The sequence below is a fragment of the Haliotis asinina genome, chromosome 1, assembly GCF_037392515.1.
Source record: "Haliotis asinina isolate JCU_RB_2024 chromosome 1, JCU_Hal_asi_v2, whole genome shotgun sequence".
NCBI classification, from domain to species: domain Eukaryota; kingdom Metazoa; phylum Mollusca; class Gastropoda; order Lepetellida; family Haliotidae; genus Haliotis; species Haliotis asinina.
Window position 1 is genome coordinate 67,120,174 of NC_090280.1, and position 17,898 is coordinate 67,138,071.

At 42.2% G+C, this 17,898-nt stretch overlaps 1 protein-coding gene across 2 annotated transcripts in view; it reads left to right on the plus strand.

The window, feature by feature from the left end:
- LOC137296297 (short-chain specific acyl-CoA dehydrogenase, mitochondrial-like) overlaps positions 1-17,898 on the plus strand; it is a 97,458-nt gene that overhangs the window by 30,281 nt on the left and 49,279 nt on the right. For both annotated transcript variants that reach the window (XM_067828066.1, XM_067828074.1), the window contains exons 4-5: positions 711-822; positions 12,739-12,854. In XM_067828066.1, coding sequence (XP_067684167.1) covers positions 711-822; positions 12,739-12,854 — 228 coding nt within the window. The remainder of the gene's footprint in view (positions 1-710; positions 823-12,738; positions 12,855-17,898) is intronic.

Consider the following 17,898-nt stretch of genomic DNA (forward strand, 5'->3'; position numbering starts at 1 on the left):
TTAATGCTGTTGTAGAGTTTGGGCACCACGATGAATCACACGTAAGCCAATGTAGTTAATTGAGTAAAGCATGCAAGGTATTTTAGAGCTATTGGGTTTTGAGTGATTCTTATGCTTTTTTTTTTTCACTTCCCGATTTGTAATTAATTGAGTAAATGTGATATTTATTGAGTAAAATACGCAAATACGTGCCTTACCTGGAGCTCTGTCTGAGGATTATATCTGGCTACATGATGGTGAGAAAGTGAATTGTTTGAAATAATTAATTGCAGTTGTAATAAGTTGTGAAGTGAATCTAATTAATGTGGGATACTGTCTAGTAGACAGAACTTTTTTCTACTAGTGATGCTGCCTCACAGAATCACTCTTACATATTTGAATACATCCACATTTTGTCAAATAAGGACTAATGAATGAAGTTCAGATATATAAGCAGTTTGATATAAATGATTTTGAGATAATAAGTTTCAGGTACAGTAGCTTACAGTGTACCTTTGCTTCTTGGGTTGTTTGACTTGATTGTTAGATGTTGACATTAATATCCAGCCTATACTTCTGTTGATTCTTGTAGTAGCTACCCGGTGCTGTCATGTCAGCTTCACACAACTGTGCCTGACCAGCAAACCACAACCTAAATTTATTATTCCTCTGCTTTAAATCTTTACTTACTTTTATATGTGTAGTCAACTAATGGTTTCTGATTTCTTCAGTCACTATATTTAGGTCCAATTGAGAAGTATGCCACCCAAGCCCAAAAGGATCAGTTCATGTCCCCATTCTTGTCAGGAAAGAAAGTTGGCTGCTTTGCGCTCAGTGAACCAGGTAGAGTATGCTGAAAAAGTCTTTCTGTAGCTTCTTGACATCATTGAATGTCAGGCGCCACTTCCTACAGATACATACACCTGGAATAATCAATAATTACCTGTGAGGTAAAGTACAGCCTGCAACTTAGTAGCTATATGATTAGGGGTGAAACAGTAAGCTCTTACAATGGAACTCTATATATTGCAGTACAAGGCTTTTGGTTGGGTCCAATTTGGTTGAGAGTATGAGATAAGATCAGAAAGCAGAAAACTGACAACACAAGCCAAACCTTACATTGCTTGATAGCAAAAAAAACCCAGACATAATGTTTGTTATTTTGATTGACCATTTCTGTGTGAAGTGTTGAATAATTGTGTCTGTCTGTTTGTCCTCTGTGGTGAATACCACCTGACTGATGACAATGTAACTGGTCACACAGTGATAAATCAGGTATCTACAAGTACATTAAAATACTTCTGTGGTCATATGTAAACAAATATTTATGCTTCCCACTGTCTTCATATAAAAGACATTATGCCTTGACTTCAGTTGAATAGTGAGAGGGGATAATAAGGACATTATTATGGGGCAAGTTTACACAAAACGTAACTTTTTTGTGTGGCACTTTTTCAGCATAAAAAGTGTTTCTGTAGTTTCAGAGCCCAAACAGTACAGATATCTTATTTTACTTTTGGCATTGTATTGATTTATATTATACACATATACTGGGAGTAATATTTCCACAAGAAACATTCCATGGCTTATGACCCTTGGAAATAATATCATTGGTGCCAAACTGATAAACGAATGAGGGCATTAGACCCTATTATTATTTCATGTATGTGGTTTTAGTGTCTCGATGCGTAGCTTGCTGTTTTAAGCCTGACAGTCAGCAGGCTCTGTGTACTGGGTAGTTCCTCATTGTGATGATGTTGCGGTTGATCAAACGTATTCATTATACCAAACAAATGTTACCATGTAACCAAATTTTACATCCCACTAACACCTCGTTGCCAGGGGCAACCATTCATGAAAGTGTCTTGTCAATTATCAATGTCAGTACAAGTGTCCTGATATCAGATACAAGGACACTTTTGAAAATCTTCAATAAGCTATATCGTGACATCATCAAGATGTTGAAACAATTGGGTTTTTTTCACATTGCCAAATATATCTGTACAAACTGAATTGAAAACATCTAGACTCAGTCAAGGACTATAACTTTCTAACCAACAGAAAAGTCAAGACGATTTATTTGTTTATTCAGTGCTATTTAGAATACGATTTCAAAGGATGTCCTGTCTGGTTTTTCACATTTGATAACAATACTTTGAGAATCTTGTCTTCTGATAGTTGGCGTCAGCGGCAGCATCGGCAGCATCATCGACAGGGACATGAGCTTATTTTCCTTTTGGCTTCTTAGGTGGAGGTGGTTAGAGTTTGTCAGATATATTGTTGTTGGTTTCCTCAGAGGCTCGTTTGTAAATCTTCACAGCATTGCTTCTGTGGCCTGTTCTCGCTATGATGAGCTGCTCGTCTACATTGGCGTTGAAAAGGGTTGTTGCTAAAGTGACCTGACGAAAGAAATTACCATTTGGCTTTATGAAACATACATGTTTTATTGGCACACCAAAAACACTTTCAGTTTGTGGAGTTAGCTGATGGTAAAGTGTTTTTTGTACTGGTAGGTATGGTTTTTTACTGTTTTTTTCCTTACGAGTGGTGAAGTTTGCAGTAATTTAACTTCACTTACCTGTCTACCTCGTGTTTTTGACTCACATCGTTATCCTTAGCTTTCCTTGTTGTTTGCCTTTTCTCTTCGCACATGTGGGTAAAGGTTGGTCCCCAACCCGTTTCCTTTGCCTATGTGCTTTGCCATGTGTATATTTTGTGGTTATTATCCATTTTATCGTCGTTTTTTTTTGTCACCGTGCGTGTTTCAATGGGGGCAGCCATGTTGGTTTCTCTCTGATGTCTCATCGCTAGGGCGTGCTCATTTCTTCTACAGGGGTGTTCCTACATTTTCTACTATTGGGAGTTTTTGTTAACCATTTCTTTATAGCGTGGTTCTCAATGCTGTTTGCTTTTCTGCCTTGTTATGACCCGACAAATTTGCATGCTCTGTAAGGTGCAGAAGTCTGCAAAGGATCCCCACCCCTGATGTCCAGACTGTGCAGTTGTTATTTGTGGTTTTGATGATCGCTGCCATCATTGCTTGTCTCTTACTGTACAGGAATTCAAGGCTTACTTGTCAGCTGAGAAGAAACGTTTTACGCAAAGGAAACGGAAAATGTCGTCCCCTGCTTCTTCTGTGGGCTCACAGTCTTCACTTGCAAGGACGCTGGATAATCAGCCATCTCCATCACCGATGTCGGCGCCTCCTTCAACGCTTCCTTTGCCTCCTTCGGACCCAATGCCTGGACTGCAGCGCTCTTCGGATTCCTTTGTTGATCTTTCTCACCCTGACACCCTCACTCACGTGGAGGTGCAAAAGTTGCTGAGAAGCCTGCTACGCTCGAGCGCTGACCCAGCGCCATCTTCGACATTGATTACTATGATATCTTCGGTGCTCCCGACGCAGACTCCAATGGCGATGCCTGTCGCTGCGCCTTTGTCGGATACGTTTTGCACAGTAGCAACGCCAACACCTATTCCGACACCATCACGTTCGTCTGCCATTTTCCTATCAGCGCCTACGCCAGTTCTGACGTCTTTGTCAGTCTACACTATCCCCAGGCGCACACCTACTGCCACTATCTCTAGGGAAGAGTTGCTCCATCAGCAGCTTATGGAGGAGCGTGTTGAAGCGGAACGCCCCAGGCGTGACAGGCACTCTCGTTCTAATACTCCCAGATCCCGCCGTCACTCTAGAAGTCCTCGTCGTGGTCGCCTGATTTGCTTCCGTTCTCGATCTCTCTCCCCTCGTCGTCTACCTAATAGGGATCGACGCTCTAGATCACTGACTTATTCTAGACGCCAGCTCTGTTCGCTCTCTAGGACACCACCGTCTCATCGTTCACCGAGACGCCTGAAATCGCGCTCCCCTGACACTCGCCTATGTCATCCACCTGGGTCATCCACGTCTATGTCTGGTCACCGGCGCCACAGTCATTCGGTTTCCTGGGATGATATGGAGGAGAGATATTTCTCTCCGGACTACATTGACGACAATCCTGACTCGGAAGATGGTGGCACTTATTTACCTCCGTCGGCGGTCTACAACTGGATTGCCGACAGGCTTCCAGACTGTCCCTCCCCGTCTCCTGGTACGGACGATCACAAAGCAATACGGTTTTCACGGGATCTTCTTATCCCCCCACATCCGATGGTGGCGGACGCGATTGCCTCTCTGGATGCAGATTTTGCTAAGTTGTCCCTGTCATCTACGATCAAGGCACCTAAATCTAAAAAAGGGGATTACAAGATTCACAGTTTAGACTTTGCTGACAGTGGAGCGGCTCACGACGAGTCACTGAAACGGTTGACGAGTTTTTGCCACAGAATTCTTACAGATTGCAAGATTCAATGTTGTTAGCCATTGACACGGAGTTAAAGAGAATGCTGAAACCTATTTCAGCTTTGGCATCTGCGACATCGGCAGCCACTTGGGATCTTACGGAAGATAATGCCTTGCGTGTGGATCACCTGTTGACGCTATTTCAGTGGCAGGGCAAAGTTCTCTATGACTTGTTAGCACACCTGAAAGCAGCTCTTGTGATGACGACAGCAGTTCGACGCTCCGGTTTCCTGGAACCTTGCAACTGGCAGGAAGGATTCAAGTGCAAGCTGTTTAGGGCTCCTTTTTCATCCTGCTACTTATTCAACGATATGATCCCAGATGTCTATAAACAACATGCTGAACTGACTAACACTGAGGTGTCGTTATCGACATTCAAGGCCCTTGGATCTGCCTTTTGTGGCTCTTCGGCACCCCGTGGAGGTAGGTGTTGAGCAAGTGTCGCTATATCCCCAGACGCAACTCCATTTGTTCAGCCTTTGGCAGAGGACGCGGCTGTGGTAGACCAGCAGGTGATGGTCAGTGCTGTGCGTCTGAGTGCTCCAGGGAACCTCCTGCAACACCCAGCAGGAGTAGAGGCAAGCGCCCCTAGTCTGGCCAGTGAAAGATTGGTCCAGCGGGACTGGGACCTCCCGCCCCAGTTGTCCCGATACGACCCACTGCTGTAGGCGGGAGATTAGGGATCTTTTGGAGTAACTGGACAATTCTAGAAGATTCATATGTTACCAACATCCTTCAGACCGGTTACAAGCTCTCCCTCACCACCTCTGACGTGTGTATTCCCCAAACCAAAGTGTTTTGTTAACTGAGGCATTCAAGCTAGATAAGAACGCCATAGAGACAGTGCGAGACCCCCAACAGTCCCTGGGGTTCTACTCACCTATCTTCCTCGTACCCAAGAAGGATTCTGGGAAAATGCGCATGATACACAACATGGCGACATTCAAAAGGGCTGTATCTTCAAAACCCACCGCACTTCCACATGATCTCTCTGGGACAACTGCGGGCCAATCTCAGACTCAGGTCATGGTTAACCAGTCTAGACCTGCAGGATGCTTATCTCCATGTCCCTATTTATCGGCTGCACAGGAAGTTCCTGCAGTTTGTGTTTGCCAACCGTCACTACCAATGGAAGGTACCCCCATTTGGCATTTCCACAGCCCTGTGGCTTTTCACTCATATCACAGCGCCAATCACCCGTTTCCTCTTTCTTCGGAACAACTGTCTCCTCAATCATCCTCAGTGGCTACGCAGACAGCTGACATTTGCCACGTGTTTCCTCGAAGAACGGGGGTAGATCGTCAACAGAGAGAAGTCCCATATGGAGCCGTGCCAGGAGTTGATGCTCATCGGGGGGGTGTTTCTGACTCACTCCAACCTTATCAGAATCCCACTAGCGCGTTGGGACAAGATAGCTGCCTTTGCCGATCGCGGACTCACTCAGCCAATGTCCCTCAGGGAGTGCCAGTCCCTGCTAGGCTTTCTGACGTCGACTCAAGATCTGACACTACGGGGTTGTCTAATGCTTTGGTCGTTACAATGCTTTCTCCTGCCGTACATACAAGCCGACGACCTTCGGATCAAGTTCCCTCTACCAGACCATCTTCACCGGTATCTTCGATGGTGGACTCTAGAATCGAATGTTTGTGTCGGCGCCTCCTTGACAGACTTGATACCCGACCACGAACTTTTTGTCGACGCTTCCCTTCTAGGTTTGGGCGCTCACCTAAATGGTCAGACGGTCTCAGGGCTGTGGTCCGACGTCGAACGCGGGTGGCACATCAACAGCCTAGAGTTTCAAGTGGTCATTCTCGCAGTTCAGCATTGGATGTCAGTCTTGCAGAACACATGCTTACTGATAGCTTCCTACAATTCCATGGTCGTCTGGGTGATACGGAATCAGGGCACCACAATATCTCGACGGTTGTTGGAGCAGATGTTTTGTTGTCCGAGTTCAGGTTCGTCACATCCCGGGTGGCAGACGCCCTCTCCAGACCAGGCAGACCATCGCCAACAGAGTGGATACTACACCCGAAGGTGTTTCATCTGTTGTGTCAACAACACGGTCAGCCGCTCATCGACCTGTTCGCGACACGATTCACCAATCAACTTCCATTGTACATGTCTCCCGTTCCACTGGCTTGGACGACTGACGCCATGTCCCTGTCATAGGAGGGGCTGGACGCGTATGCGTTCCCTCCGCCAGTGCTTCTACCAGTGGTGGTTGCCAAGATCAATCAGAACTGGCGGATTCATCTGTTTTGGTCGCGCCCTGGTGGCCGGCAGAACGTAGTTCCCCGACTTGCGTCGTCTCGCCAACGGGGACCCCCTACCACTACCAGATTGGCCGCAGTTACTCAGTCATCCACACAGTCGTCTCCACCATCCCGATCCAGTGAGATTTTGTCTTCATGTCTGGACCATTTACAGAAAGCTCTAAGGGCTAAGGGTTATTCTACTCGGGTGGCAAAGGTCATTGCGTGTGCGCATTGGGTATCTACAACATCTCTTTATGACAAGTGGACGTCTTTTCAAAAATTTTGTACACTCAGGAAGCAGAATCCGTTATCAACTTCTCCTCAGTTTCTGGTGGAATTTTTGCTATACCTGAGAAGGTCAAAACACTTGCAAGGTAGTACCATTGTGACGTATCTTTCAGTGCTGAACTCCGTCATAACAGTCAAGTGCGACCGGCAAGTTTCCAAGGTGTCAGAACTCCTCGCCATGTTAAAAGCTTTTAAGTTGGAGGATCAAAAAGGGAAATTTTGTCCTCCTGTCTGGGATTTGAACATCGTTCTAGACCATCTCCGTGGCCCTCTTTACGAACCCTTGGAGCAGGCTTCTTTTGAGAATCTTTCAAAGAAGACAGTTTTTCTACTGGCGCTAGCCACTGTGGCTAGGGTCAGTGAAATTCACGCTTTGGATGTCACCCGTGTCAAGTTTGAGCAGGCTCTGCCTGGTTGAGCTTACTTAGGACTCTTATGGGATTTTATCGCAAAGAATCAGCTCCCTGGACAACCGGACAGATTGTTTTCCATCCTTGTGTTGTCGACCATTGTAGGTCCTCAGGACTCGGACGAACTGCTTCTGTGTCTTGTACGGGTATTGAAGCTATATGTCTCCAAGTCAGCCTCTCGAAGACGGACTCGGAAGAGACTGTTTATTCTGTTTGCTGCGTCCGTAAAAGCAGAGGTTGTGGTTACGAGCCACAATTCTGGATGCTTATGATGCTCAACACCTACCTCATCCGTCGGCCAGCAATCCTCATGAAATTCGAGCTTTGGCGTCCACCATGGCCTTGCACAGGAATCGTTCCACTCCGGCAATTATGGAAGGATGTTTCTGGCGATCTTCCACAGTTTTCGCAAGCCATTACCTTTGTGATGTTGTGGTCGAAGATGTGGAGGGATTCCAGTCATTTGGTCCTTTGGTGGCAGCTCAGCAACTCACCCGACCTTCCACCCATTAGGTAATTATGAATTTCTTACCTTGGGGTCTTAAGGAAGTGAATTGTTTGGTGGAATGTTTTTCATGATTGCTTCTTTGGTTTGATATTTTACTGAGGATTACTATCTGTCTGTATTTCCAGTTGTCAGCTAGCCTCCTCGGTTTTGCCTTTATTCCGACAAGATTGATTCATCATTGCTTGGCACTCCGAAGTCCACCACCACCATCCTATCTGTCGAATTCTTATGCATAAGCCCTATGGCAAGGTAAGTTAAAAATTTATTAAAATCTAAATTTTTTAAATGTTTACATACTTACCTTACCATAGGGAAGTTACGCCCACCCAACGATGGATGTTTTTCCTCCCCATTCTGGACTTCTTCGGACTCATTTTGTTTTCAATTAAAGTGAAGTTTTGGATTGCTTGCGCATGCACGATTAGTGAGATCGCGTCACTTCCGTTCCTATACACTTGTCGATAGAGGTAGAAATATGGTAGAATGGCGTATCAACGACTGTCTGATCTCTTCTAAATGATGCTTGAGGTAATATGCATAAGCCCTATGGTAAGGTAAGTATGTAAATATCTAAAATATTTAGATTTTAATAATTTTGACCAACAGTAATACATGGTTCCATCTTATCGTTTAATTTCACAAATAAAGCGACACATCCAGAAGTCGAAGGCGTCTGCGGGAATTTCTGCAGAAAAAGGAGGTACAAATACATACCACTCACTTGCAGCTGTACCTTGTTGAACTATTCGTGTGTTTCTGTTTTTTGCCCACGAGTTGTATATGTTGACACACCATTTAGTTTTCCACTGTGTATTTTGAGGAGTCCGATTTTGATGCAAAGCTTCGATAAATTCACCTGTCACTGGTTCACCAAAGCATCGTTGCTCTTGACTAGATGTAAGTTTAAAGTTTTCTCTATCCTCAAAGTCAATTTGAGACAAATTGTCTCCAACCTTATCGAACTCCATGGCTCAATAAAGGTATAACATGTGTTTTGCTTTTATACCTGAATATTGCAGGTGCAGGAATGCCATGCTCATGCATAGAGTTGTGACGATACGCCCATGCCACGATACGATACGTATCACGATACTGGTAGTCTGATACATATGATACGAAACGTGTCACGATATTTTGTCCTCATATGCAAAAAGTACTGGAAATAATGTGCTGTTCTGTTGTCATTTCAGGGAAGGTATCCTTCTGCCAAGGAAAATAAAACATGTCATCATGAAAGATGTTTTATTAAAAATGTTTGGCATGTTTCAGTAAAGTTGTGTTTTCCCAAACAATGGAACAGCAGGGATCAACATTGGCACAACTGTCTTAACAAAAACAATTTGTGAAAATTATTTTAGTCAGAGCATGTCCATGACAATATTTACCACGAAAATAGAAGCATGATAAAACTGCTAAACTCACATTTTCAAAGATTTTGAAAGATGTGGCAGTTGCTCATCATTCAAGATTCAACATTAATGATAACTTAGCCACATTAAACATAATGAACAACCACTTGTCAAGATAAGTCAAGTCATAAATTATTGAACTTGCATTTCAAAAACATTTGTGGAATACGTGTATATCAGAACAGCTATTCCCTGTAATGCAAGGTAGGGTTCCAAAGAATTAGAAGATATATTTTCTGTATGGAATAAAATCATGTAGGAAATCGCTGAAACCATAATATCTTTCAATCTGAAGATGGACGTTCTTTCACTGCGTCCATCCCATCCGTCATTTTTTTACTTGTAAATACTGCGAGAGTTGGTGTTGCATAGCAACCTGAAACATGACCGTCCCTCGCTGTTGACTTGTTTCTAGTAATGATTTTATTGATTATTTTTTTTCAGGTATGGTATAGGGTTAGTTTTAGGTATATAAGTATCATGTTGAATCATATCGATGTATCGTATCGTGCAGCTCTTGAACTTGCGTACCGATTAATCGTCACAACTCTACTCGTGCATTTTGGATGAGCCAATCAAATGACTTGCGAAAACGTTTGTAGTACAACAGATTTCATTCACTAGAGCTGGGGGAGCCGAAATAAGGTTGTGGAAATTCACAATGTTTTGAGAAATAATAAAGATATATATTGTTTCCACCAGGTATTAATGATATGTAAGTCACTTATTACCATAGTTTCCTCGTTGCATCAGCAGATATCAGGACGATTTTGTCCGGGGGGCCCATCCTCGGATGGTACCCAAAGTGGTACCTTTTGCTATTTACAGTTTTTATGATGTATTATTTTCTCGGTTCCATGAACACGTTGCTGACGTCGTTTCCGTAGCACAACTCAAAAACCATTTCATACCTTTCAACAGATCTTGGCAGATGTATGAGACAGATCTTGAAATGGTGACTTTTTCTGATTACAGATATATGGCATTTTTATTTTTCATGAATTCCATGGAAACAATTGTGACTTGGTCTAAAAACACAATAAGTAACTGTCGGATGATTTGTCCTTTCAAATATGTGGGGGGCTGGGGGATATGTCATCTTCTGATGACTTGTTTAATTTCCACAAAACATATTTATTTTGCTGTTTGACAACTTTGATGTAGACCAGTTGCGAAGCATGTGAGAAAGCATGTATGATTAGTGAGTATGTATGCATCCACAGGATGCACATGTTAAATATTTGAGATTTTCATGCGTATATTATGCAGGACACATAAGATTTTTCCCTGAGCTTGGCAAACAAATGCCACAGAAAGGCTAATAGCCCCTTATAGTCCATTTTCCTCAAAACTGGACAGATGAATTGTAGTCTAGCTCGAAAACTAATACAGTGTTCCCAGAAATTATTGAGAAAATCTTTGTTTTTTTTCTAATGATGCTAAGATTGGAAAAAGGGCTTTCACTATGCACTAAGCATACTAAATAAGGGAGACAACTCTTGAAGGCTTAGAAGGCAGCTCATTATGTCAAGAGTTATCTCCCTTGTCTGGGCAGACGGCTTCCTGAGTTGACATGGCAGAATTTACAGCAGGAGAGAAAAGAAAGCTCATTCTAGATGATTTTGAAAGGGGTGAGGCTGATGCTAAAGTGTTAGCTTGTAGACATGGTATTCCTCTGTCTACAGTTTACAGAACTTTGAAGAATATTCAAACAGGAACCGGGATAGAGCACAAAGCAGGGGCAGGTCGGCCTAGGAAATTCAGTGTTGTGGATCGCCGAAGACTTGGGCAGATTGTGAGTAGGGGCAAATTGAAAAGTGTTGAGAACATCAGAACTGAAATGATTAGCAGAGGAAGTCCTCAGGTATGCAATGAAACAGTTAGGCAGGAATTACAGAGACTTAATTGGGTGAAAAAACGTGGAATTCCCTCGCCGTTGATGAAAGATGCACAAAAGGAAAAACTTTTAAACTGGTGTCGGGCTCATGAAAATCAAGATTGGGATAATGTTTTCTTTTCGGATGAAAGTTCTGTTTGGCTTTTCCCTAATTGTGTGAAAATTTGGACCAAAGATACTGTCAAACCTATCTACCAGTGACCAAAACATAGCCCGAAGTTTCACATGTGGGGTGGCATATCGGCTCGCGGAGTGACGCCATTGTGTGTTTTCACGGGAAACTTGACAAAAGAAAGATACGTTGACATTCTAAATGGTCACCCTCTTCCGACAGCACAAACATAGTATGAAGATGATTGGATTTTCCAGCATGATAATGACCCAAAACACACTGCGTGCTACACAAAACAGTGGTTGTCGGCCGAAAATGTTCAAGTTTTAGACTGGCCCAGTTACAGCCCAGACCTAAACCCAATTGAGAATGTGTGGGGAGTCATGAAGGACAGAATAAACCAAAAGGGACTGAGAAATATTGAAGATATGAAGGCCGAGGTGGTCCAATATTGGGATACCCTGTCACACGATTACCTACAAACTTTGATGGGTAGTGTGCCTAGGCGTATTCAGGCATGCATTGCTGAGCGAGGAGGTCTAACTAAGACAAGACTGAGACTGTAAAAGGATGATGTTTTAACATGTTTATGTAAGTAAAACACCAGAAGTTAATAAACGTAATGAGTTACATGACGCAACATGATTCTCAATAATTTCTGGGAATACTATAAACATAAAATACTCAATGAAACGCTGATCATAATCAAAACATCATACCAACCCTCTGAGGTTTTTGTAGAAATTTCCTCCTTAAAATAAAAAAAGTTGTTTAACAAACTATCATTAAACTATTGACACAGTTCATTATTTGTTACGAGGGTGGAGTGCAGAGAAAATGACAGCAAGGTGTGTGAGAAAGGATGGAGACGACACAGCACAGGTTAATGAATAAATAGCTTTCTCGGCACGTGTGCACATGCTTCTCAAATACCTGGCTGTGCCTTTCTCTGCACTCCTCCCTCGTAATACTCAGTGAACTGTGTCAATGTTTTAATGGTAGTTTCCTAAACAGCTTTTTTATCATTAGGACTGAAATTCTGCAACAACCTCACAGAGTTGGAATCATGATCATCGTTTCATTGCGTATGTGTATTAGTTTTTGAGTTGCATTGCAATTCATCAGTCCTCTTTTGAGCCAAATAGACTATAGTGTTTTGTTGCAGGTAGTGTCTGCAGTAACCCTTCAGTGTGTTGTTGCAGGTAGTGCTTGCTGTTACCCACCACTGTGTTGATGCAGGTAGTGTTTACAGTAACCCACCACTGTGTTGTTGCAGGTAGTGTTTACAGTAACCCACCACTGTGTTGTTGTAGGTAGTGTTTACAGTAACCCACCACTGTGTTGTTGCAGGTAGTGTTTACAGTAACCCACCACTGTGTTGTTGCAGGTAGTGTTTACAGTAACCCACCACTGTGTTGATGCAGGTAGTGTTTACAGTAACCCACCACTGTGTTGATGCAGGTAGTGTTTACAGTAACCCACCACTGTGTTGTTGCAGGTAGTGTTTACTGTAACCCACCAGTGTGTTGTTGCAGGTAATGGCAGTGATGCAGGGGCAGCTTCAACAACAGCCACCATGTACAAGGACAGCTGGGTGCTCAATGGGACCAAGTCATGGATTACAAATGGCTATGAATCTGAAGCAGCTGTGGTATGCAGTAAATGTGGTTCTGACATTATCATTGATTGAATTCAGTAAATGCTGAAAAAATGTGCAGTTAATTTAGGTTGGCTGGTATTAGCTATCCTATGTGAGATGTTTTAATGTTAGCATTTAGCAGCTGCCTGGACCTGCATTTGCAATTGGGTGTCAGTTTGGGATTTTCTAAGAATTTCTTCTCGTAATAATAATAATAAGTTCAATAGGGAGGAAGGGTGCTATCCCGGACTTTGTCAGCACAGATCCCCAACACTTCTGAACATCTCCTCTATATGGATGACATTGAGCTCCTTGGCAAAGGAGATACAAATTTGAAAGAACAGGTTATCCTTGTCAAGTCCTTTTCTAATGATATTGGCATGACATTTGGACTCGACAAATGTAATAATCATCATTTGTGGCAAGGTAGCTAATGATGAGTTGGTCGAGTTAGAAAGGGGTGGAGTTATTGAGCATCTTTTGTAAGATCAGGCCTACACCTATCTTGGAATGCAAGTTCGAGACAAGCTCCAAAATGCCCAGATTCAAGATAAACTTCGGGCTGAGTATAAATCTTGTTTAAAGAAAATCTGGAGCTCAAAGCTCAAAACGAAAGTCAAAGCCACCAATACTTTTGCTGTACCAGTCCTTTCCTGTACCTTTGGAGTAGTTGATAGGACAAAACAAGACATCCAGAGTCTTGACCGCCTGACCAGAAGGATCATGTCCACCCTCGTTCTTAACCATTTATATATGCCAATCAGTTCAGGTCGGGGTTTGATTAATGTGGAGACTCTTCATGATAGAATTTTATTGTGTCCATTTGCAAATATATAGTGCACAGATGATCCTCTGGTGATGCATCTCAAGACTCTCAATGAAAGCAAGGAATTCCACAGCTATTTTAAGTGTGCCAAGGTTGTTGGACAGAATCTGAACTTTGAGGTTGATTTTGTTGATGGTGATGCTGGACGGTAGAGTGATGGCAGTAAACCATGTGAAGTCCTTTACCAAGTCTGCCCAGAGTCGGGCCTTTGTGAAGATGCTTCCTCAGAAGTCATTGCATCGTGTGTGGAACAGAACAGCAATCCAAAAGACTCCTTCACCTGGATGAAGTCGGCTGGTCTCAAATGTGAAATTAAAGGCTTCCTTTTCACTGCTCAAGACCAGTCACTTCCCACTTGCAGTCGCCAGAGTGTGATTCTTAACCCAAACCAACATGAAATGTCAACTGTGCAATGAATTCACGGAGACTGTCCAACACCTTGTCAGTGGATGCCCTTCCTTGGCACAAACAGCATATCTTAGAAGACATGATGGCATGGTTGGCTGCGTTTACTATCGTCTCTGCCATGCCTGTGGCTTTGACCCTGAGGTCCGTCCATGGTACGACCCTGAACATTTCCAGGGCATCATGGAAAATGATGCTTTTAAACATCTCTGGAATAGGCCCATATACCTCCTCAGCCAACAAACCTGATCTTGTCCTTTTTGATAAACCCAATGAAATTTTTTATAGCTTTGAATTTTCTGTCCCTTTTGATAGCAATGTCATTGGCAAGATTCAGGAAAAGCATGATGAATATGCGGACCTCGCCTTTGAAATGTCTCGCTTGCATCCCACACTGTTGTCAGGCTCCCCATTGTTCTTGGTGCCCTTGGTGTGGTACCTCCTGATCTCTTGGTGCAGATCAGGAGAGTGCCCGGGTTCTCCACTGCGAGCACAGCCCTTTTGACAATCTGGGTAGTGTTGTAACCATGAAATAGTGGTGTTACACTCATAAATTAACTACAAGCTATGGGTTGTGAGTTATCTTATTCCAAAATGGAATTATAAGCTGACACTGTGTAACAACAATGATTAAACAATGTATATGTTAAAGCATATTTGATAAACATATGACTTCTTACAGATAGGTATTAACATCTGATGAACGCATGGCTTCATATATGTATAAACATATCTGAATAACATATGTCTTCATAAAGACTAAAGTAAACAATGTACATGGCTGATATCATCTCACACAGGTATTGAGCAAAATGTCAGATATAGTATCATTATTACTACTAGTGACATTTCATGTGGCATATCATGAAACAGACTATAGAAGCAACTCAGAAACCTACCCAGTGAGTGGCATGAGAGCATTTTCAAGAACCCAGCAGCCAAGCTGACAACATAAGCAAAAACCCTACATAGAAGTCAACAAATTGACAAAACATGTAGGAAAACAAAACATATTCATACAGATTAAATAGCACTATGAGTAAATATTTACATTTGATATATCTCGATCATGGCTATGTTATTCAAGTATTTATATTAAGAGTTTAATTAGCTAGGTATATAGCAAGTACAATCTAACCTTTAACGAGATCTCACCCTTCTGAAAGTCCTCATGTAGAGACAGTGTTGTGCAGCTGGTTAGTTGGGACATGGCGGTGAGAGGTATGTCTGAAATTTATACCATTCAGCTGAGAAGCTAAGTCCAGGGCTATTGTTAAAACTACCAAAGACAATGACTTTAAAAAAGATTGATCCAGGTACCCTTAAGTACACCATGACCCAGTCCTGTGACACAAAAATGAACAGTAAGGCCAAGACAAGATGCAGATTGACTGACAACTAATTGTAACTCATATATATATATATATATATATGATGTACAGAGAGTCATCTGCCGGACCACTAAGAACCTGAAATATGAAAATAATTAGTCATACATTTATATACACAATATACAATCCCTGGATTCATACCTGTTACAGTAATGCAGAGGCTGCAGTGTTGGATAGTCTACATATTTTCTGGAAAGTTCTTGGTGTGTTCGACTAGGCAGCGTGTGGGATTTGCTGTCAGGGCTTCGTGTAGAGGGGATAGTGATGAGCCTTACCACCCTGACTGTGCTAGGATCAGAAAAAACTTCCCTGAAGCGTTTTAATCCCCCCGGCATGTAATACGGGCTTCGTGTAGAGCCTATGGTTGTGCCTTTTGCTATTTACAGATTTTTGGCACTTATATTTTTTTTGTTTTTCCATGGAACATTTTGGTGTTAGTCTTATAGTGGGGTGGGCTTCGTTTCCGGAGCAGAACTCAAAAACTGTTCAATATTTTTGTGCAAAACTTGGTAGATATATCAATGAAGTGGTGCCTTTTGATATTTACATGTTTTTGTTATTATTATTTTCTCGGTTTCCATGGAAACGTTTTGGACATAGTCTCAAAATGGAGGGATGGACTTCGTTTCCGGAGCACAACTCAAAAACTCAATATTTTTGGGCAAAACTTGGTAGATATGTGTGGCAGACCCCAAAGTGGTGCCTTGTGATATTTACGTTTTCTTTTAATTTATTGTTTTCTCAGTTTCCATGGAAACGTTCCGGAATGGTCTCAAAATGGAGGGGTGAAGTGAGAGGTGTGTTTCGTTTCTGGAGCAGAACTCAAAAACTGTTCAATATTTTTCTGCAAAACTTGGTAGATAAGTGTGGCAGACCCAAAAGTGGTCCCTTTTGCTATTTACAGGTTTATGTGCTTTATTATTTTCCCGGTTTCAATGGAAACGATTCTGACTTAGTCTCAAAATGGAGGGATGGGCTTTGTTTCCAGAGCACAACTAGAAAACTATTCAATATCTTTCAGCAAAACTTGGCAGATATTTGAAGCAGACCACAAAGTGGTGCCTTTTGCTATTTACAGTGTTTTGGCATTTTTATTTTAACTTGTTTCCATGGAAACAATTCTGACTTAGTCTCAAAATGGAGGGATAGGCTTCGTTTCAAGAGCACAAGTGGAAAACCATTTCATATCTTTTTACAGATCTTGGCAGACATATGAGACAGATCTTGAAGTGGTGCCTTTAGCTGTTTCCAGATATATGGCATTTATACTTTTCATAACTTCCGTGGAACGATTCAAACTTAATCTAAGAAAACATCAAGTAACTGTCAGATGATTTGTCCTTTCAAATATTTGGGAGCGGTATCCACTCATGACATGTCAATCGGTGTTCTGTCTCCATTTTTCCTCGTCCACAAGAAATATACAGACTATAATTCAAATTTTGAACGAGTGTTATCTCAGGAAACCTCCCATGTTAAAGACGGAATTCTTATCAAATCTCCACTCCCTCATTTGTGAAGATTCAAAGTGTGTCAGCCTGGACCCAACCTTGATATCCCTATGGTATGTTCCAATAAGTCTCTCCACTATACCTTGGATGCATCTACGGCCCAATGAATGTATTACCTCCCTTGACTGTTTTTTATTTATGCAGTCAAGTGTTTACGCTGGGAAGTTGAGCATATTAGTCACAACTCACTTTCGCATCTTCAATTATCTGACTGATTAAACTTTGCAGGTTCTCTGAAAGAGATAGTAGGTGTTCTTGCACATATTCTTTTAATGTTTCAGACCTGTCAGTTTGTCTATATAACTTCCCTCAAATCTGAGTTGCACTGCGAACAAACCTTCACAGTTGGACCGCTATCTTTGTTGACACTAGCAAGCTCAGTTGTAATGGTGGCTTAGCTGACGGAGCCAGCAAGGGAAAGTTATAAAAATATCGGTCCGAGCCTTAGATACACCCAGGGTATAGTGGAGACTTATCGGAATGTATACCTTGGAAATTTTGAGGATGTTTTGGACCTCAAGCACCCTTATCTTCACGTTAACATTCATTCTCCATCCCAGATGTACATCTGCAATTTGCAATGTACAGCCACAGATTTCAGTTTCTACCTTTCTACATTAGGATTATGGGACCAAGGTTCCACCCTTCCTCCCTTGGAGGAGATACAGATATCAGTTTTCTTGAGAAAAAATTATGAAAGGGTTTCAAACAACCATGCTGTGACATTACAGGTAAGGGAGATAACTGCATAACTCTTCAGACATACCACTAGGGATAACTATGACTTAGTTAAAATTTTCATTTCTTTTCTGTATGTCTCAGTGGTACCCACAAGGAAGAAGACAACCATAATCCAGAGCTAATTTTACTAACAATTACCAACAATGCATGTAGTTACTCACTTTTGTGAGACTGTTTTGTTG